Source organism: Silurus aristotelis, assembly GCF_946808225.1.
Source record: "Silurus aristotelis genome assembly, chromosome: 26".
NCBI lineage: Eukaryota > Metazoa > Chordata > Actinopteri > Siluriformes > Siluridae > Silurus > Silurus aristotelis.
The window spans coordinates 7,054,454-7,077,251 of NC_139599.1; the positions used below are offsets into that span (position 1 = coordinate 7,054,454).

The following is a 22,798-nucleotide window of genomic DNA, read 5'->3' on the forward strand; positions in this document are numbered from 1 at the left end:
GTATTCTTCCTGGCCTTTTCTTCCATCAAATAAACGGGTCAGTTAATGAAAAACTGTAGCTATGTCTGTTCATGATGCAATTGGTTGACGTTTTATTTAAACTTCCAGGATGAACCGTGAACCAATGAATGAAGTCTATAATTAATACAATAATCAATCATATATATATATATTTAGGGATTATTTTATTGGTTGCTCTCTCACATTGATTAAGAAAAAAGTTTCTGAAAACGGGGAAGTGGTGGCTCCAGCGGTTAAGGCGCTGGGTTACCGATCGGAAGGTCGGGGGTTTGAGCCCCGGTATCTTGGGCCCATGAGCATGGCCCTTAACCCTCTATGCTCCAGGGGACCCTTACGAGAAAAATAAATCAAGGACCGTGACGTCGGAGCGACGTGGGGCCGCCTTCCCGTGGGCTCACCACCTGCAGGAGGGACCGTAAGGGACCGGTGCTGAGAGGATTGGGCAGCAGTCGAAGGCAGGGGGAATTTGCTTAGACTGCTGCCCCAGCGACCTGAATTACGGATAAGCGGGAGAAGATGAAATGATGAAAATGAAATGATGTTTCTGAAAACCTGATTATAAGATTCAAATATACTTTTTGAACATCCCATTCTACATTTGTTGTCATGATGATATCCTCCACTCTTCTAGGAACGTGTTGCACTAGATTTTGGATTGTGCTTGTGAAGATTTGTACTCCTTCATCTAATAAAGTCAGGTAATGATGCATTGTAAGATGAGGAGGCCTGGGGAGTACAGTCAGTGTTCCAATTCATCGCAAAGGTGTTCAGTAGGGTTATATAGCAGACCACTCAAGATCTTCCACTCACGCATGTAGTCTATATCTTCATGGCACTTTGTGCATATAGGTATTTTCCTGCTGGAACATGTTTTGGGCCTTCTAATTTAAATGATTGAAAAATGTCATGCTATAACACCTAAAGACACTTGTGTGCCTCCAAATGTACCCCAATTTATCCCAGCACCTTTGTCCATATTCAGTAGTGTAGCTGCATTGGAATGCTATCTAATGTGATTTTTTTTTTCTTTTTTTTGTCATGCATTATGAAGTAAAATTTGCAAGTATTTAAAGCATTTAACAACAATTTCAAGTGCTCTTAAAATCTGAATCGTATGTCCAAGGTTTTTGTCCCTGTCCATTAGTGTTGTAGTGGACACCACTACAATAGTATATTTTGTCCCTGTAGGTCGATCTTTCTCTAGAAAATTATAAGTTACTGAATTCACCAGCAGGTCATGGACCCCCTGAGTCCTATTGCTGTGAACTTGGAGAGCTCAAGCTCTGGAATGACTGGCATGCTCTCTCCCAGCTTGTGCCAAGTGGATCTGCACCGAAATACTCAAGAGATTCCATACCATGGAGCTGCAGTGTAGAGTCTTTTTATTGCTCACAACGTGATGGAAAAAATAAGAAGGGGCTACAGATCATTAGAGTGAAAGGGTGTATGCATGAAGTATGTGCTTTGTTTTCCTTGATCTCAATCAGCTCCCAAAGGAGTCATGGCTCAAATCCAAAACTTCACAATATCATTATCAGTTCGCATTCCTGAGATGAGCATCATGGGATAGCCATTCCAGAGTTTGCTTTCTTTCTTGCCGTCTTTCTCTTCTTTTTCTTTAAATAAACCCAGCAAGTTATTTAGTGGTCTGTATAAAATGTTATAAAATTAAGACATTATTCCTCATCAGTGAAGCACATTCATGATGAGTTACTCTTCATAGAGAAAAAGCTTCCTCACACATTATTAATGGTTAATATGGCAATATTTCCATCAGCTCATTTCTACAATGCACTATTTTTAGATTGCGCTTCAATTCTGGATTTCTTGTAAGCATAATCGTGCGTTGTGGACTGAAACGTATAACACACGCCTTATATCAAAGAATGTTGGCTGGAGCTGCCAGAGACCGAGTCAGACCACCCTGCAAACCCTCGATGAAAGATTACCATTATTAGATACAGCATTCCATCAGGGAATATTCTGGCACAGAGGGTGGGCTCATGCCCATCCATTTTAGGCTCTTTTTTTTTCTCCCATTTTACTACATCTTAGCTCAGTTTTTATAGGACACAATAAATCAAGATGAAGACGAATAGCATTTGTTTTGCATCCGTAACTGCTAGTGTTGATGTTAAGATTAAGTAGACAGGCATAGCATATACCATTATGTTATCTGGTCGCCCCCCCCCCAGATTCCAGGCAGAGGTCCCAGGTCTGACCGATTCTTGTGTTCTCTTAAAAGCTCTCTGATGCAACCTGAAGTAAATGTTTAGACCTTAAGTAGTGTTTTTTGCTACGACTGCAAGTGTATTTACAAAATGAAGCACCTGCACTGGCTTAAGGATATACTGACGTGTGCGTGTTTGAGGTTGTGGTTGTGTATATTTGTTTAACTGGCATGTAGATTGTTCAAGTCCGCCTTGTGGATTAACTCGGACAATAAAGTGTGACGTGCTTTCAGGTCTGTGTGTGTGTGTGTGTGTGTGTGTGTGTGTGTGTGAGCGAAATGTGTCCCAGAATTTGCTGCCACTCTTCTCTCTCTTTTTTTTTTTCTTTCTTTTTTTCTGCATGTCCTCCATTTCTCCGGTACTTTATGCAGTCCAGATGAGGAATGCTTCTAGAGTTTGCCATTATTATTATTTTTTTTCTGATTCGACACAGATGTCTGGCCGAGAGTGTGTAAGAGAATACATAACACACGTGGCTATGCGTGCCTCGCTCAACTTGATTATAAAGCCAGCACATGTATCGTTTCGAATTCCTTTTTCTTTGTCTGCACTTGGCTGTAGGTTTTCTATATGTTCTGACATGTTTCTCGACTCAGGTCTCCTACACGCTGTTTGAACTTGCCTTACATTTGCGCGCCGCTTTAAACGACCCGTCTGACTTTAATCAGTTTGGTAGGTATTTGTTTTTTACGAGGCACAAAAAACAATCCGAGCCTGTGGACGTTCAAGGTGCTGGGTAGCAATTTAAGAACTATAGAAATATGACTCCTGTAATGTCGGCATGCTGCAGTCTCAAACTGTAAAATGTGAATAAAGTAATCTGGACGCACAGAGACATCGGCACGCCGAGATTAAATCGGCAGAATGCGTTTATGCCGCAAGTGTTATTTATATCCCAGTGGACAGGCTAAACGTGAGGGGCCTAGAATGAGATCAGGCCATCGTGTTTATTAAAAAAACAACCGTGCATTGCAACAACAAACCAAGAGATATACTTCTGTTTCATTTGGGGGAATTACATTTTTATAATGAAAGTGATGGTTTTAAAAGCATCCGGACCAGTTTCTAGCATGAGCTATTATATAATGTTTGGGGTCGCTTTATTAGGAAACACCGGTACATTTGTTTATATTTTTGCAACTATCCAGTCACAGGCAGTAGCACTATGCATAAAATCATGTCAAGGCAGGTCAAAAGCTTATTTTAATGTTTCCATCGAACATCAATATGAATTAAAATGTGATCTCCGTGACTACGCCACGGTTGTTGGTACCAAAAGAGCTGAACCATGTCCTATTCAGAAAGTAATCCTGAAACTGCTGATGTTTTTGCTTTTTCGGTTGCACAGAATGGTGTGGAAATTGCCAGTAGCTTAAATAATCACTCTTTGCCTCCGTGGTGATCAGAAAAGTATCGCGAGTGGCTTCTTTTCCAAAGTTGGTTCCACATAGAACTTTTTTAGGAAGCCAAGACGCCTTGACCTCTCCAAGGAATCCAGAGTGGGTCCTGCATTGTCTCTTCCAGTTCATCACTATTGGCATTTGGTGAAATTTTTTTTTTTTTAATAATAGTGTTTTTAATCCAATTGTAAATAAATGGAATGAGTTGTAAGTGCAAAATTTGGATTGAATGGTTTGTTTGTCCGTCCCTTTTTTAAAATGTATTTATTTATTTATTTTTATTAAAAGCTTTATCCTGCAGTACTGTGTCCCCAAACCACCAGCCTTCCAATTACAAGCCCACAAAGCTACCGTTAGCTTTTTTTTAATAAGACCACATAAACATTTCACCATGTGCCCACATCACCCTGTGTACTGCATACAACTATGTTAAATAAAGAGTAAGAGAATCTATAGAGAATCAAGTATGGGACAGTGGACAGACCCATGATGGACACCTATAAAAATAAAAGTGAAGAGGAAAAAAAATACACAAACCATAGCTCCTTACTAATTACTAGCCTTCTAGATAATTAATAGCCTCACTGTTTAAAATCTGTGGGTTTAAAGAGCACTGGTTGAGACTAATGCTGTGATCATAATCATTATTTGTGAAATCAGCTGTTGGGCTGGAGGAAGTGCTTTCTTGAGAAACTCCCTTCCGACCTGTGCTTCAGTGTGTTTAGTGCGCCAACAGGCAAGTGAAGGCGTCGAGGTGTTGTGTTTTCACATGTGCCACACAGAAGCACGTATGCAAACCGTAAATGTAGACCAGATGTTTGTAGACATTTGACCATCTGATTCCAAATGTAGCCTTCTTTTGTTATAATAGCCTCCAGGGAATAGGTCATTTATAAATTGTTTCTTCTCAGTGTTGAAGCATGGATTTTCAGTGGTGGTGTGGTCCGGGTTTTGTGCAGCAGTTCTTCTGCTCTATGTCTTGATCAAGCACGTTTTTTTTTATTGCACACTGGTACTTTTGTGCTAGAACAGGTTTAGGTTTTTTGGTTCTAGTGAAGAGAAATTGCAAAGCTGCATCATACAAAGACAGATTTAAGGTGCTTGGTTCCGGTGAGAGGAAATTGCGAAATCGACCAAAGCAAAGACATTCTATACAATCAAGTTTTCCGTGTTCTGAAGGTCTGCCTGAATCATATGAGTGAGTGAGTTGTACTTTAAATGCATGGCTATAGAGCAATTCAGACTGAATCTGTTGAACGGGTGGGCATTGCATCTAGACAGCAATAAAACCACCAGAAGGGAGTATGAGATTCTTGTGGATCGTATTTAATTGCAAACATGACGTGATTATGAACATCGCATCCAAGTAATCAAAAAGATCACCAGAGAAACGAAACTACGCTGGCTTTTATTTTAGTTCGGGGTTGAACCCGTATTCCAGCAAGAAGCCTTAATTTTTTTTATTTTGTGACTTCTATGACTCATGTATATGAAGAAAAATCCCTCAAAAATCCCTCATAATTTTACCTACAAATCTTCTTAAGGAGGCTTGAGAAAATCACAATCATGGCCAATTTACAAGGAAATAAATTTTCAAAGACGCACAAGAAAAATACCTTTTAAAACCAAATAGTATTGCTCTCGTCCAGAATGGGATTCTGATGTAGTAATATAAAAATCTGTACCAAAGGCTGGAAAAAAAAAATCATGAATCCACCCATTTCCACATCCAACAGATTTTTGCCCTCAGAAAAAAAGTCCTTGGCATTGAGTTTAATGCTTTATTATTTGAAGGTCAGTTGCACTGTACCAGAACATGATTAGTTATCACTGTAGTTGTGTTGACTGGTCCAAATCTAAATATCTGATCTTGTTCCAGGAGGCCAGCGGTTGCTTTCGTGACTTTATTGCCACTGTATATGACACACTTTTTTTAGTCATGATGTGAGAAGGGCATGATCTGAGTCATGGTGTCACAAGGTTGGTAATTATCGTCTGACCAAGGACGACGTTTAGAAACCAATAGGATCCCAGGTTCTTGGGATTGTTTTGTGTAATCATCTGACAACTATTCTTGAGAGCTTGCATGAATGTACAGTGTGAGATCAAAAGATATGAGGCGAAAATCTGTCAAAAGTCCTCTTTAAGACATTTGTTACATTGAAATATTTTTTATGAAAAGAAGTATGAGGTGATATCGACAATGTTTTATCTTTAAAATACAGACGGGGCCATTTTATGCCCCATGCCCAGTCGATAATGTAGCTTCCGAATATGTAAATGAAGATTTTGTTAGGACATGCTTTAGGAACTATTCTATTGTTTCAGTGTCTTAAATCCTATGTAGATTTTTTTCAAATTATATCGCATATGGTCCTTCAAATCATTTTTGGTTTCGTGTTCAAACCCGGAGGCTTGTTATGTCTGCGCGTTTGTGTTGTCCGATTCTCCTCAGGGAATTCCACACCGCCGAGCCCCACACATGGAACAAATTTCAGTACAAAATACTCTAAACTTCTTTTGCTCTATTGTTGGTGTCTAATGTACTTTCATTCACCCCCTTTTTTTTTTTTTTATACATCCGTATAGTTTCGTAAGGGCACGATATTCTCACGATTGCACATTTGTAAGAATAAACAAACACATTGAGGTTTGGTAATGTTTGGGGGTTTGGTTGCATGAAGCTCATATAAAAATGCTTCTTCTTGCCTTTCGTGCCACTCTCGTATGTAAACAGGTTGGCCTTTAGACTATTCTTAAGGGGAAAAAGAGTTGCAGCATAGTATGATTTGTATGATGTCGAGAGCGGTGATTATCCGCTTTTATTGCAGAGTCTGAGGTACGATGGAGGACACCAGAGTGCACTGAGAAAACTATCATTTGGAAAAGCAACATGGGCAACAACCTCCAGACGAATTAACCTCCAGAATTTAAGCAAAGAAGGGAGACATAACGAACAATTAAAAAGGAAATGACCTTGCTATCTTAGTACTATTGCAAAAACAGTAAGATTTTCAATTGCGATTCGGGCAAATTTTTTTAGTCCTGCCGTATCTGAAAGAAATTAATAAATGAGCGCTCAACAAAAAGGATTTTTAACTGGAAAACATGCATAAAATACAGGCCCCGATTTTGTTTTTCCTGCTGTCCATTCACACGAGCAGATCAGTCTCCCAGAGTCATTTCCGTTATCAACTTGCTTAAAAACAAAATCTACGCCTTAACCTTTTTCAATCCGCTGCCAAACCTCTGCTTCATTTTCTTGAACCCCCTCCATCATCCTCAGCGTGTTGATTCCACCTACAGCTAGGATCAAACAGTGCAGTGTTCTGATGTTACGCCGCTATAGAGGCCATCAGTAAATCTGGTTACTCGTTACAGATGTGCCAGCGAGCTCTGTGCTATTAAGAAACCAGGTGGGTCTTCGCTACATCCTGACAGGAAGAGAAGAAAACCTTTTTCTTTGGGGGGGGGTGTACACTGAATTTGTGTTTTAAGATCACAGGCGGAGGTTTGTTCAAGGTTTCCTGCTTAATGCTGCGTTATTGGGTTATAGAATGGTGTAAAGAATTCTTTCCTCGTATTTTAGTAAACTATATGTATCGACTTTCATTGAGCAGGGACGAGAGTCAGAATCCAGCGTAAAAAAGATATGCTTCTATTTTAACACTCGCTAATCAGTAATCAAAAATAATAGAGGCTTTTAGGCTTTACTGTACTTAATAAACGAAATAAGCAGTATTTAATGGCTTTGCAGCCACTAGGGGGCATCCCATCAAACCATGCCCTATGCTTGAACGTGTCAAAGTTTAAAAGCGAGTGCGACTAATTAGGTATGTGTTTTTGCCAACTATTGTAGAGACATGTTGTGAAGAAAACCTACACACCAGCCTGTTATGTAATAAAGGGAAAACTGTAGCGTACTTATATAATATGCCTGTAACTTATAGTAACTACCAAAAAAGAATCTTTTTTCATTTAGACATTACACCCCTTCACCGCGTTTGCAGCTAAATTCAGCGAAGCGTGTCACAAAACTCCTCCCCATCCTCCTGAGTTGTGGGTCATATTAGCTAAAAAAAAAAAAAAAAAGTCCATCCATGTACCTCTGGGACACACAAATTCTAATCTCAGACACTATTTAGGACGGCAGTAAAGCACATGCGTATGGATTAAACATTCAGCCTCAGATTCAGGCATCACCAGTCCTTTTGATGCATTTTGAAATGTGGTCCCTGCTCCTTGTACACGTGCCTAAGCAGCTTTTTATAAATGTCCTTGCTGGCGTGTGGTTATGTGAGGTATGAGGAAGAAAAACACATTTAGCCTGCAGTTTAATTTAATCGTAATTCTAAATGTAAGAATTCAAAATTCAGGGGTGAGAGTTTACTATGTGTGTGACCAGTGCAATGAGAAGTGGTACAGCTGCTGTAAGTTCTGCTAAATGAATGACTTAATATAGCCAAATGCAAAGGTTTTGTCCTACACATTTGCATAGTGTAGGACAAAATGAACAAAAAAAAGGAACGCTTTTGATCTCATTTTTAAATATTTTTTTTATTGCCAGGATTTTAGATACATTTCCCCTCTGCCTCCAAAGAGGTCATGAGGCTTTGTGTCATTGCACGCATTTATGTTTTTCAAATAACAATATTGTATGAAATGAATCATCTGACTATAAAAAAATAAATAAAAAATCACCTGGTCTTTTCCCAATCAGCACCATTTTTTTGCATGTGTTTTTCCCCACTAAAGCCACAGACCTCTGTTATTGCCTGACTGGATGAGAACCTCATTGTTGTTCTGAGACGCTTTTCTGCTCACAGCACTTCTAAAAAAGTGGTTCAGTTGCTGTAGACCTCCAGCCAACTAAACCACTCATAGTGCTGTTTTATTATTTTACAGACTGCTTTACAGGGTTAAAGTGTATTATTAAAAGCTGAAATGAGGTATCCGGTCTGGGCTCTGTGTCTGGTTCTCATTGTGATTCAAGCTTATGTGTGGTGCCTTAGATCTGCTTTGGTCAGGGTGTGTTGGCTGTGCTGTCTGGTTGAGATGGTCTGACATTCTACCAGATAACAGAGGCAGATGCCGTGGCATGATGCCTATTAGAATGAAGAGTGGCTGAGGCTTTCAAAGGCGGTACAGAGGACAAGCTGTTGCATGAGCCTCCTCGAGTAATTTACGCAGCACGGACACTTGACTTGCAAATGCTTTTTCTACCCAAAAGTTCCAGTAAGTTCCTGAATCATCTTACCGATTTTGGTTTACAGATAGGATGGCACAAAAATAAAAAAGATTGAGGGATAATTTGGAAATGTGAGAACACAGCACAAACACTGAGACACATGGTGATAGTGGGAGCTAAGAGAGATGTGTAGGAATAAAACAGGAAGTAAAGAACATGCTGACCTCCGTTCATCATTAAAGCACTTCAGTAAGAGGAGGATGGAGAGGAAGAGGGAATAAAAGATCAGAGTAATCGATGAGGTCCTTTTCATCTGTTTAATGAGCCTTGAAAGCCTGTACTCAGACAGATATTTGCTTTAAGATGCACTTGAAACTTTTTCTTTTTAACTGGAGGACTGTTTAGGTGCTCTGAATGCTGCAATTGTGACGTTTCAGGCAGGAGATATTTGTTATATTTGGGTTCAACAACCAGAAATGTTTTTTTTTTTTTTACTTGCTAATCTACACTATATAGACAAATGTTTGTGGAAATCATTTGATTTGTATGTGCTTTTTGAACAGCTCATTCCACATTTAGTCCCCATTTGCTATCATAATAACCTCCACTCTTCTGGGAGGATGTTCCACTTGTTTTGAAAGTGTGCTTGTGGGAATTTGTGCCCATTCAGAGATCAGGGCTTTAATAAAGTCAGGTACTGATGTAGAGTGTGGAGGTCTGGGGTGCAGTCAGCATTCCAATTAATCTCATGTTCAATAGGGTCGAGTTTAGAGCTCTATAGCAGGCCACTCAAGCTCTTCCACTAGAACCCATATCTGTAAATCATATCTCCATGGAGCTGTGCACAGGGGGTTGTCATCCAGGAACAGGTTTGGGTCTCCCTGTTCCATTAAAGGCTACTGCATCCAAAGTCGTCCTATACAACTGTGTGCTTCCACATTTGTGGTAACAGTTTGGGGAAGAATTACATATAGCTGAAACGGTCTGATTCCCCAGTGCATGGTATCAGTGTATTTTTCAACTTGACACACTTCAACGCGACGTGCCGTGCCGCCATGTCAAAGTTAAGTGTGGGGTACAAGTTCAAAATCTCTCCCACACACATTGTCCACAACACTGACTCTGACTAGTAAATGTTTTTGTGCCAGTCGCACAGATACGCGATGATTTGAGAAGCTGTGCGACATATAGTCGCGTGCAAAGCTTTCAGAACTTTTCTGCTTCTGCACGCAGACGGTTGCGGTTAGACATGCCGACAAAACAGGAAGCCGCCAGCCAGACACGAGTAGTATCATTTACTAAGAATTATTTGCTGAATCTGTTACACCAGGTAAATTGGTTTACAATTAGCAGTAACTTCAAATAGCAAATTTTACTCGCATTTGTTAAAATAGAGCGTCACTGGAACAGTATTTAAAACTTCACCTAAGGACTTTAGTAAGATATTTAAAAACGTGTCCCATTGCTTTTATCAAATGCTCAATTATTAATGACGTATTTTCCCTTTAATTGCTTTAATCGTTCATTGATAAAATTTTCACAATTATCTTTATTTCTGATTGTTTTTTTTCTTAGCAGGTTTACGCTTTTCACATTACATTTATTCCTTCTATAGTCCAGACTACAGTGGAACTCAAATATGAGTGTTGTACGTTGCTCAGTGAGCGAGCGCTGTAGATCCTGTACCGTGTTCTTTTCCCGAAAGTCATTCGAGCAGTGCTGCACATTTTGTGCATTTGGTGAATTAAAAGCGCTATTCACTAAAGACCATCCTCCGACGCATATTTTGTTGCTTTGGAGCCGCACGTTTAGATCACGGTCTCTGAGCATCTTTACAAAATGCTATATTAATATATTTTTTCGACCAAGAGAGATGTTAAATTCGCTACCTTTTATCTACTCTGATTCTAATCTAAAAGATTCAGGAGATGAGGGTGTAGGGTGTGTAGACTTTTTGTTTAGAGCTTTAAAATCATAGACTACTTTGAAAGGAAATAATTTTAGAGGCCGCTTCATTTGCCGTTTGATTTGCTGCTAAATTCACGTCATATGTTTATAGATTCAGTGTGTCAGACTTCATGCATGTTCACTTGAGGACATGTAAATAATGGAAAATAATGAGCGGCGCATTTTTATTTTATTTTTTTTTATAAAAGTGCACTCTGTATTACATATTAAATAGCAAACTGTTCATTTGATCCATTTTTTACAATTAACTCTTGATATTATACATATTGATGTTATAAACAGTTGTTCTTTCTTTGTGTGTCTCTCTCTTTTTTTTTGTTGTTTTTTTCTGCAATGTGAAGCGAATGCATTTGCCCTGCAGCTGAACATCATATAGAGCTGTGCTGTTGTAGAAAAACTAGTCATTTTCTAACAAAATCGCTAGGATTAAATAGAACACGTACACTATATGGACAAAAGTATTTTAATGCCTGAGGTTTTCAGCCACGTGTGGTTCTTTATTACAAAGTTAGAGGCACACAATTGTATAGAGTGTCTTTGGGTGTGGTAGAATTAAATGCTATGCTTCCAGGAGACCCAAACTTGTTTCAGCATGACCATGCCCCTGTCTGCTCTTATTTAAATGTATAATATAAAGCTGACCCCTTTTTTTTCTTTTTTAAAGCACATGATGAAAATGGTGATGATCCATATTCATCCTCTTTCTCCCTCTCATGATTTTTTTTTTTTCTTTTCTCCATCACAGGCAAGAGGTGCAGGAGAACTGCGTTCGCTGGCGAAAGAAGTTCTCCTTTGTGTGCAAGATGAGCGCCAATCCTACGACAGGGGTGCTGGACCCCTGCATCTGTCGAGTGTCTGTGCGAAAGGTACTTAAACCCTTTTCACATCAAAGGCTTTAAAATGAATTTAAATGTAATATGTACCTTAGTGTTATTTTAGATTTATACGAAAACACCATTACTGCTTTCTCCTCGCTGGTATAAACATGTGGCAGTTACTGTGTCAGGAGTCTGGTGTTTCTTTTGCATTACACATGAACTTGGTGTCCTCACTACCTGTCACCATGGCAACAGCTGACCGATTACATAACGGGTTCTATCTCTCACTTCTCCGTCTGTCTGACTTATTTTTTTTTTCTCCCCCCCCCCCCCCCCCCGTATAGGAGCTGAAGGGCGGAAAGTCTTTCTCCAAGGTACGAGCTTGACGTTCTGTCTTTCTGAGATTGCTCGCTCTCTCTCTTTCTCTCTCTCTCTCTCTCTTTCTCTCTCTCTCTTTTAGATATATATAATAAAATAGAATAAAAACATTCACACATTTTCCTATTTTAAATTTATTTCTGTACAGCTGAATCTTTAAAATAAAAGTAGAATCTAAAAATGTATTCAACTTTGTTCCATGTTTGTCCCTAAAACTTTATCCTATAAGCAAAGAAACACAGCACAAATACACCACTACTCTTATTTTGATTTCTTGTAGGTCTAATCTATTTTCTTTCATGATCTTGGGTCTTGCCATCCTCTGCAGTCTCTCTATGTATAGAAAGCTGAAACCGGAAATGTAGATGAAGTGCATTGTATGATTGGTCGGCCTGTTAGAAATATGAATTGAGGCATTGTGATTGATTTATCGGAACATAAATAAACCGCGTTTGCCGATTTGCTAACTTTACTAGCTAAGCTCATCAACTCCGCAGTGACTTTTGTTGAATTAAACAGGAAAACCAAACATTGCGATCACAATTAAAATGCCTTTTTTGCACCTTCATAGTCACACAAACATTCACGGACGTGCGCGCACACACTCACGAGAACAATACATTCCCCAAATGGGAGCGTGTTTCTCGTGCCTTGAGTAAGCTAAATGCCATTGTGTAAAGTCTAAATATGTATAAAATGTCCAGGTTGTTGGTACATTGACAGAGAGAGAAAGTTCTGGTAGGTCGTTTAAGGGATTTGGGCTGCTTAATGCTTTTGTGTGTCTTTGTCAAGTCTTAACTTGTGCTTTGGAATGAAGTTCCTCCTTGGAATTCCTACTGTGGGTGTTCTCATGTGCATCTACTTATGTATATTTTTGTCCCAAAACCCTATATAATTTCCCTGCAATATTTTTAAAGCACTGCAAATAGCTTTGAAGGTATTTTTACTGAGATACTTCTGAGCATAGAAACTTTGAGTCCAGATGCACTGGATACTATATGTAACTTGGAAAACCCAGACCAGTAGCATAAACTTTTACTCGAATTTAAGTCAAATCATAGATCCGGTTATAGCACCGTCATAGCACACTCTCCACCCACCTCTGAGATTCGTCAGGTGTTGAGTTACGTTCTTTTATAACGCCACTTGAGCTCTGGCTGTTGTTTCGAGACGGAAATACTCTTGGATGTTACAGTATGTTAAGTTGTTGCCATCAACACCTCAGCAGGTGAAGGATAGATGTGTTTGGGTATTTTTTTTTTTTTTATGAGTGACCATGTACTTTGGCTTTTTCCTCATCTGCTGATGCAGTAGGAGAGCAACACAGCAGAACATTCTGCTGACTGTGCAGATTCAGAGAATGAGGGGGGAAAGGGCAAACCTTTTGGACCCTGGCTGACTGACCGAGACACGAAAGGCGGAAACAAGACCCAACAAGCGTGTGTCTCAGTTCCTGCTGCTTTTTAAAATGCTGATAATGCTCAAAAACACTTTTCTGTGCTTTATCTTTGTTTCTGCTCAACTGACTGAAGGCCCTTAGGGTTTCATGGGAAGTGCGATGCTTTAAGCGTATAGGAAGCGTCCGAGGCCCAAACACACATCCTCATGAATCCTGTCTGGGCGTCAGGAAGCCCCTGAAAACGGATGTCAAGAGGAAGGAGCTTGCATCAGAGAGAATGTACATGCTGAACTGATTATATCTTTAAGTGTATTGTATAGGGGCTATAGTGCGAACATTGTATTTTGTTTTGGTGGTTGTTGTTATATAAAGGGGTACAGATACACTTAGGAAATTTGTTTTTTTTAGTGCAGTGTCGCGGATTCAGTTTCAGCTTGACAGCCTTATAGTAATATATAATGTAATGTAATATATTATACTGTAGGTTCCAGAATATTTTAAATATATATAATTATCCCCAATTAGCACGGGGTGATGGTGACAAGAAAAAAAAACCTAAGATGAGCTGAAGAAGAAACCTTGATTAGAACCAGACTTAAACATGAACCCATCTTCATGTGGATAAAGTGCAGTGCAGTGCAGTGCCAGTGCAATTATAAATATTTTCTCTTCTATAACTGGATTACTATATAGTCCTGTAGAAGTGAAGTCATTACTGGTCAGTAATTGAGAATTGAGTTTTTTGCAGCTGCAGTTGGAAAATTATCCATGGAAAAGCATCCACAGCCAGCATTATGGTTTCTCTGTGGAACCATCCACGGAAATCTCATGGTGCTCTTTAGGGGCCGTCCAGTAGCAGAGTGATTTTCAGGATGGCAGTAGGAGCCAGGATGACTGCAAGATTTGTGAAAATTCAGGACAATTTTTGCAGTGTCCCGATGAAACACCACCAATTTAAAGAACATCCACCAAAGAAGTGCATTTGTTTTTCTACAATAGACGGCCTCATTCGCCATACTTTATTCTAAATTTAATTCACAAATATCCACTTTCTACGGATGTTCACTAGTAGTAGTCGGTGTTTACAAATATGCTGGTTAGTAAGCCAGAAAAAGGCAGTATTTATTGAAAAATCCACTGTAATTATTGAGAGAAGAATCGAGCGATACGTTTGACGTGTTTCGAACTCGATACAAAATGGCGCAGTGAACAGGCAGACTGTAAAGGACACACACCGACACGTACACACAGAGTGAACTGAACCACCTGTCTGACCTTCTGTCCAAGTCTCTTCTGCAGACTTTAAGCTGCTTTCTGTCAAAGCTTCTTATCAGGAAGTACTATGAGCGGTGCAGGAACTACACGTGGTCTTTTCCCAGCTACAGTCAACAAACCAGCTTAGATCTCTGGCTGTGCAGTAAAACAGGAGAGGAGGCTTTCGGTTTTCCGATATTAATAAAGTGTACTTGTTTTGCTGCATTCAATCAGAGCTTGTTTTCTGAATGAATGATTGAGCATCTGAGCAAAATCAAAGAAAAACAGGAATGGAGAGGACATTCTTATACTTCTAATTTCCTTTGTCAGCAGTTTTAAACTGTATGTGTAAACAATTGAAAATTACTGATTGTTTATGCTTGATTGCTTGATATTCCCAAATCTCAGAATTGTCTAAAAGTACTTTCCCAGAGAGCAGAAAAAAAAAGGGAGCATTTTTTTTAAAGGCCCCAGTTTGATTCTTGTGTCAGATACGGTGCCGTACTCTTGTCTTCACTGGAAACCTGCAGGAGGCAGATGGGTCAGTCAGGACTGTTAGTGAAGTCATGTGTCTGTAACCGAGATGAAACGATAATACAGTTCGAGAACATTTTGTACACGAGCGAGTGTGTTGGCAGAAGCCGTTATCACCCCAGAGAGAGAGAGACTGACGACCTTGCTATTTTTCAAGTGCTGTTAGTTGCATAACTTCAGCCAGCATCCTCCTTCTTCTTCCTGTGCGCGCGCACACGGCAAATTTAAACCGAGAATTCTTGAGCGGAACAGACGGCGTTAGAAAAGTAGGAAATACGTTAGGAAGTTCCAGAGCCGGAGTATTGAAACCCAGCAAAATGACGCTGCACACTAAGAACATGACTTCTGTTTATTTATTGGAAACCGAAAAAAAAAATGTAAATTAAAGTAAATGAAATAGTGTCTGAAGTAGTACATGCATATATAATAAATATATATATATTTTTTTTTAATCATTAAGCTCTTCCTCATCAAATATCAACTCAATAAACCTGTCAGGACTCGTATTCAACTGAGCATTATACTGTGTTTCTGTGAACTGTTTCACAGGCAAAATGTGGTCAGTTACTCATCTTGTGTGCAACAGCTTTTAATATCAAATAATCTCTCAAGTTTCTATCCTGTAAAAGCAGTGTTGGGCAACCGACTGTTAAAACACACCTCAAGCTACACTGCGAATGTAAAGAAATTGCATCAAACACGTCTCTAATTAAGGGAAAAACTCTTGCTGAATACGAAAAACACAGCAGACGGCTGTTAATTCTGGTTGATCAGCAGGTGTGGATTCATTTTCATAAACGCAGTACAGAGCTGAAGGTTTATATAAATGTGCTACGATTATATTTGTTATGGTTTATACACAGAACTCTATGGCGGATATTTAACACGTTGCTTGGTTTTCAAAGCAACACCAAGCTGCCGCTGCTGGGCCCTCAAACAAGGCCCTTAACCCTCTTTTTATTTTTTCACTCCGCCGTTTCACTGAGATAACTGTAAGTCGCTCTGGATAAGGGCTTTTACCAAAAGTGAATTTAAATGAATAAAAAGGGAGATGTTTGCATTTGGAGGAGTCTCCAGCACCTGAGCATCTCATCACAGTATTCTAAACAAAGAACTATTCCGACATGGGAAAGTCTTTAGGAAAGAGGGCTTTCCTGTTTCTCAGTACCAGGACATGCTCCTTTTACTCTTACTAACTTGGGGCCTAGAAAAAAAAAAAAAAGACAAAGACTGGCAAGGGAACAGCTGCGTGAGAGTTCAGGAAATGGCTTCGTGGCCGTACCTTAACATTAAACCAAAAATAGGCCAAATGTTTGACGGGCTTTCTTGATGCGTAATTGTAATTGTTGGTAAATTGCCAGGGTTCTTAGAACACTAGAGTTTAGGGTGTGCTGTTACAAGAAACATTAACCGCTCTGGAGAGGTTACAGTAACTCTTCTCTTCAGGTCATGTTTTATTTCTTCGGTTGCTAACTGAGAAACCGCATTGACTAACCAGACCCGTTTCAGGCCAATAAAGTGTCAAGCAGATATAACTTCCAGCAGTGAGGATGCTAGCAAATGCAAAAAGTTAACACTGTAACAGTGCCAACGTTAGAAGTCACACATTAGAAGCCAGGTTGCTTACTGTGGCAGCAGTTCACGAGTGGAGGGCGGAGCCTGACGAAACTACACTTATAGCTGATGAGATTAATCAGTGTGCCGTTCTGAGACTCTTCAGCTCTCCTCTGCTTGGTGTGTCCCTCACCCCTCCAGAGGCTGGCGTCTTTCTCTTTATTGGCGTCGCTGGACTGAAACAGAGCTCACTGATTAGTCTCCTCATCTACAGGTGTAAACTCAAACCGTGGCCACACTTAGTCTCAAATATTTTTTATTATTATTATTTTGTTATATATATTTTTTTAATTTATTATTTTTATTATTTTTTTCTTTTCTTTTTTGTTCTACCACTATTATGGGCAACCTTAGTCACTAAATGAAAGTACACGTCTTCTATTATTGCCTGCCAGTTACAAAAGTTTCCTATGAGGCTCGGTCAGCGAAGGCTCCAAACCAAACCCTAGATCCCATAAACCTTTTGGTTTTGAACCAAACCTAAGATCCCGGAACTCTTTGTTGTGGAATTGAGAGGCCGGAATTTGAAAACTCTCCAATTAAACCCTCTCAAGATTTCGGATTTAAAACGCGTTTTCCGTAGTCCGCAGAGGTGCGGAGCAGCTGCATGAAGACGAGATCAAAACCATCAGTGGTTTCTAGAGATCGTTGCGCCTTCATGGGAAAGGTCTCATGGGAAAGCTGTGTATTGTTTGCCTTGGCAGCTTTAATTCTCCCTGGAAAACTCCATCTTCAATAAATTTGGGTAGCTCACATGGTGCGTTGTTGTACTCCGTTTACCTAATGCATTCTCTTTCTCTCTTCTGCGCACAGCTTGGGTTTGCTGACCTCAACATGGCGGAGTTTGCGGGTTCAGGCTCCACCGTGCGCTGCTGTATCCTGGAAGGCTACGACACCAAGAACACTCGGCAGGACAACTCCATTCTGAAAGTGCGTGAAAAACGAGCGAACGAACAAAGAATTCCACATCCATGTCTACTTTTAACTCCAAACTATATGTGGAGATCTCCATGACTACCAGCAATTTTCTCCACAATCGCAGCCTTCATCCGCATCCACGCGGTGTCCGTGTGGGAGATGTGCGACTCGAGCAGCCCACTCGCAGCTAAATTTAAATTCGTATGCCTTAATTTAGCCCGACTCACAGTCTGGTGTATTGTCAGAAATGAACATTTTGCACTTAGAAACCTGGAACCAGTGTTTTAAGCTAATTATGTTCCTGTATATGTGGATGTGGATAAACATGTGGCTTTACAGTAACTGCTATTGTTACAGAGATTTATGACTGTTAAGTAATTGTACTTTTGTTTGTTGATTTCGTTCAAGGTTACCATTGGGATGACTCTGCTCTCAGGGGATCCTTGCTTTAAGACGTGAGTCATAATTTTCCTAGACTTGATTTAGGACGTTTTTTTTTATTTCAACAGGTCTTTCCTGAAAACTTGTCTATAAATATATACCCGACACTTTGGAATAAACATCTAACAGGTCATTGTTCATCGCTATGTTTGTACTCGTGTACATTATAATGATTACCTTCTTTTTCCTACAGTCCAATTGTGTGTACTTTTATACTGCCACCTGCTGGGAGGTGACCAGCTTTTCTATGATCCTATTGTAATTTAAAAATTAATTTTCAGCCAAATAAAGTGGACATGCTCATAAAAAATAAAAAATAAAAGCGCACTCAAAGCATTTTAGATGGATGTTCCCAGGCTACTTTTATTTATTGGAGAGAATTGTGTGGGTGGTTTTTTAAAAGAGCACAGCATTACAAATGATTAATTACTAGTTAAACTATTTATAACGATTGTGTGTAAAACACAAAATATAACACATTCAAGTGATGAGCATTTTGTTTATAACTCATTACTTTCATTTGTTACACTACTAGTACCAGAAAAAAATTAAATAAGATAAACGGTACATTTTCTTTTGTACATTATACAGCAGGAAATCACAACAAATGTAAATAATGTGATGTTATAATACATAAACAAGATTTGAAATTCATTAGCATTTTTATCTCAGATATAATGCTATTAATTGGTGCATATCTAAATCACTTATTTACTGTCCCATGTGCACATGTATTAGAGATTTCATTTGTGGTCACATTCAATGCAACCACCAGATTTAAAACACAATGTTTAAAACATTTGTCAATTAATGAATGTAAAAATTGTGAGTTTGCTCTGGTAAGAGAATGATGAACACTTGGGGGGTCCTGTATTGGGTAAACGATGGTAAATAGTGTCTAATAATATATTAAATGAGAACTTATTTCTTAGTGTACTTTATTTAAGGAAGTGTTTTTCCTTCTCAACAGGCCACCAAGTACCGCGAAAAACACAAGCCTGGCTGGTCAGGACCCGTCTCTACAGCTGGACTGTAAGGGAGAGGGCACTGGCAACAACTCGACTCTAGCAACAGGTATCAGCCCAGGAATCAGCACCAGCCGTACACTCAAACCAAGAACAGGTATAATCTGGGCCTCCTATTTTCTTTTTCGCTCTTACACACACACACACACACACACACTTACATTTATAGCATTTGGCAGACACCCTTATCTAGTGACATACAATTATCTCTTTCATACACTGAGCAGTTGTAAGGGCTGCTGGGATTTGAACTTGTGACCTTCCATACATATGAGCACGTGTGTGTGTGTGTGTGTGTGTATATTTTATTTTTATATTATATATTTATATAATATTTAATAATACACACACACACACATATATGTATGTATGTATGTGTGTGTGTGTGTGTGTGTACGTGTGTGTGTGTATATATATGTGTATATGTATATACGTATATATATATATATATATATATATATATATATATATATATATATATATATATATATATATATATATATATATATATATATACATACAGTGGGTACGGAAAGTATTCAGACCCCCTTAAATTTTTCACTCTTTGTTATATTGCAGCCATTTGCTAAAATCATTTAAGTTCATTCTTCTTCCTCATGAATGTACACACAGCTCTTCATATTGACAGAAAAACACAGAATTGTTGACATTGTTGCAGATTTATTAAAAAAGAAAAACTGAAATATCACATGGTCCTAAGTATTCAGACCCTTTGCTGTGACACTCATATATTTAACTCAGGTGCTTTCCATTTCTTCTGATCATCCTTGAGATGGTTCTACACCTTCATTTGAGTCCAGCTGTGTTTGATTATACTGATTGGACTTGATTAGGAAAGCCACACACCTGTCTATATAAGACCTTCCAGATCACAATGCATGTCAGAGCAAATGAGAATCATGAGGTCAAAGGAACTGCCTGAAGAGCTCAGAGACAGAATTGTGGCAAGGCACAGATCTGGCCAAGGTTACAAAAAGATTTCTGCTGCACTTAAGGTTCCCAAGAGCACAGTGGCCTCCATAATCCTCAAATGGAAGACGTTTGGGACGACCAGAACCCTTCCTAGAGCTGGCCGTCTGGCCAAACTGAGCTATCGGGGGAGAAGAGCCTTGGTGAGAGAGGTAAAGAAGAACCCAAAGATCACTGTGGCTGAGCTCCAGAGATGCAGTCAGTAGATGGGAGAAAGTTGTAGAAAGTCAACCATCACTGCAGCCCTCCACCAGTCGGGGCTTTTTATGGCAGAGTGGCCCGACGGAAGCCTCTCCTCAGTGTAAGACGCATGAAAGCCCGCATGGAGTTTGCTAAAAAACACCTCCAAGACTCCAAGATGGTGAGAAATAAGATTCTCTGGTCTGATGAGACCAAAATAGAACTTTTTGGCCTTAATTCTAAGCGGTATGTGTGTAGAAAACCAGGCACTGCTCATCACCTGCCCAATACAGTCCCAACAGTGACGCATGGTGGTGGCAGCATCATGCTGTGGGGGTGTTTTTCAGCTGCAGGGACAGGACGACTGGTTGCAATCGAGGGAAAGATGAATGCGGCCAAGTACAGGGACAATATATCCTGGACAAAAACCTTCTCCAGAGTGCTCTGGACCTCAGACTGGGCCGAAGGTTTACCTTCCAACAAGACAATGACCCTAAGCACACAGCTAAAATAACGAAGGAGTGGCTTCACAACAACTCCGTGACTGTTCTTGCATGGCCCAGCCAGAGCCCTGACTTAAACCCAATTGAGCATCTCTGGAGAGACCTATAAATGGCTGTCCACCAACGTTTACCATCCAACCTGACAGAACTGGAGAGGATCTGCAAGGAGGAATGGCAGAGGATCCCCAAATCCAGGTGTGAAAGACTTGTTGCATCTTTCCCAAAAAGACTCCTGGCTGTATTAGATCAAAAGGGGGCTTCTACTAAATACTGAGCAAAGGGTCTGAATACTTAGGACCATGGATATTTCAGTTTTTCTTTTTTAATAAATCTACAACAATGTCAACAATTCTGTGTTTTTCTGTCAGTATGGGGTGCTATGTGTACATTCATGAGGAAGAAGAATGAACCTAAATGATTTTATCAAATGGCTGCAATATAACAAAGAGTAAAAAATTTAAGGGGGTCTGAATACTTTCCGTACCCACTGTATATATATATATAATGTGTGTGTGTGTATTAGTGTATACATAATGTATATGAGAGAGAGAGAGAGCGAGAGAGAGAAGAATCCACACATTCACTGCAAGTGTATGTTTGTAGGTCTGCCAGAAGTGTTAGATGAGAACCTCTCAAGCCCCGAAGAAGTGTTTCACACAGGCCACTCGAGGAATTCCAGCTATGCTAGCCAACAGAGCAAAGTTTCAGGTAAAACCCTTAAACAGGTTTTACTACTTTATTTATTGTACACGCCTCATATCTATGCTGTATTGGTTTTTAAACATGTGAATTAAAGGCATTAAATCTAATGGACTGATGCCTGTACTTCCTGCAGGCTACAGCACAGAGCACTCGGGCTCATCCAGCCTGACAGACCTGAGCCAGCACCGGAGAAACACATCCACCAGCAGCAGCAACGCTTCAGCCGGGACCGCCACGGTCACAGAAAGCTCAGCAGAACCAGAAAAAGAGCCAGTGAAACCCGAAAAGCCTCCTCGTCCACCGAGGCCTACTCTAATCCCTAACCGATTGTCTAGGTAACAAAACCTGGGACTCTAGTACAGAGACGCAACTCCCTGCGTTACTTATTCTACAAGTGCTATGTGTTTTACTTTAGTATAATGTTCACACGTTTTTATGCTTTGGAATGCTGCTTTCTTCTATACTTCCTTCTTTCCTTTCTCAACCATTATTCTTCTTTATATTATATTATATTATATTATGCTTCCTTTTTCCACTTCTTGTTTTTCCCTTTTGTCCATTCTTTTTTTTTTTTTTTCCCTTCTTCACTTGTAGTAAAAAGTTTATATGTATGATGCATAATTACTGTTTCTTGGGTTATTTATGTTGCAAACTGTATTTAAGGATTTATTTGGTTATGCAGTTTTTGTCCATCTTTTGGTGGCCAGTGTTCCATCTGTTGTTATTTCCTGAATATTTATGTAGTACATTTTCTGTTCATGTTCTAGGAGGAAGAAGGACTCTATGGAGAACCACCCCACCTGGGTGGATGACACACGCATCGATGCTGATGACATCGTGGAGAAGATTGTCCAGAGTCAGGACTTTGCTGATGTCAGCAACAACGAGGGTGCGTCCAAAAGCTCACGTTTAAGTATCAGTTTTTTCCGACGCAAACCCTAATAATGCGTAGCTAATGCTTTGTTCGACAGACGATCCAATTTCTCCATTGCGTCGCAAATGACGCACAAACCTTTTGCATTCATAGCAGTGTTATTGTTTCGTAAAAGTTTCGCAAAACCATGCCATTAAAAGGCGCTCCTTTCTATTGTGCTTTTTTACAGATAGCAATTTGCAACTGTTTGTCAGTCGGGATGGTACCACTGCACTTAGCGGCATCCAGCTGGCCAACAGGTGAGTCAGGCCACGACCTTCAGTCAATCCCCTATTAACTATTTCAATTATAATATCCCCC

At 39.7% G+C, this 22,798-nt stretch overlaps 1 protein-coding gene and 1 long non-coding RNA gene across 3 annotated transcripts in view; both read left to right on the forward strand.

The window, feature by feature from the left end:
* Window positions 1–22,798, forward strand: part of eeig1b (estrogen-induced osteoclastogenesis regulator 1b) — a 43,593-nt gene that overhangs the window by 20,367 nt on the left and 428 nt on the right. For both annotated transcript variants that reach the window (XM_083531959.1, XM_083531960.1), the window contains exons 4-12: window positions 11,554–11,674; window positions 11,971–12,000; window positions 17,619–17,735; window positions 18,132–18,178; window positions 19,135–19,286; window positions 21,466–21,570; window positions 21,698–21,899; window positions 22,332–22,453; window positions 22,668–22,737. In XM_083531959.1, coding sequence (XP_083388085.1) covers window positions 11,554–11,674; window positions 11,971–12,000; window positions 17,619–17,735; window positions 18,132–18,178; window positions 19,135–19,286; window positions 21,466–21,570; window positions 21,698–21,899; window positions 22,332–22,453; window positions 22,668–22,737 — 966 coding nt within the window. The remainder of the gene's footprint in view (window positions 1–11,553; window positions 11,675–11,970; window positions 12,001–17,618; window positions 17,736–18,131; window positions 18,179–19,134; window positions 19,287–21,465; window positions 21,571–21,697; window positions 21,900–22,331; window positions 22,454–22,667; window positions 22,738–22,798) is intronic.
* On the forward strand, window positions 2,566–7,219 carry LOC310720920. Its single transcript, XR_014531862.1, has 3 exons — window positions 2,566–3,998; window positions 4,524–4,995; window positions 5,094–7,219. It is a non-coding gene; the product is annotated as an uncharacterized lncRNA (long non-coding RNA).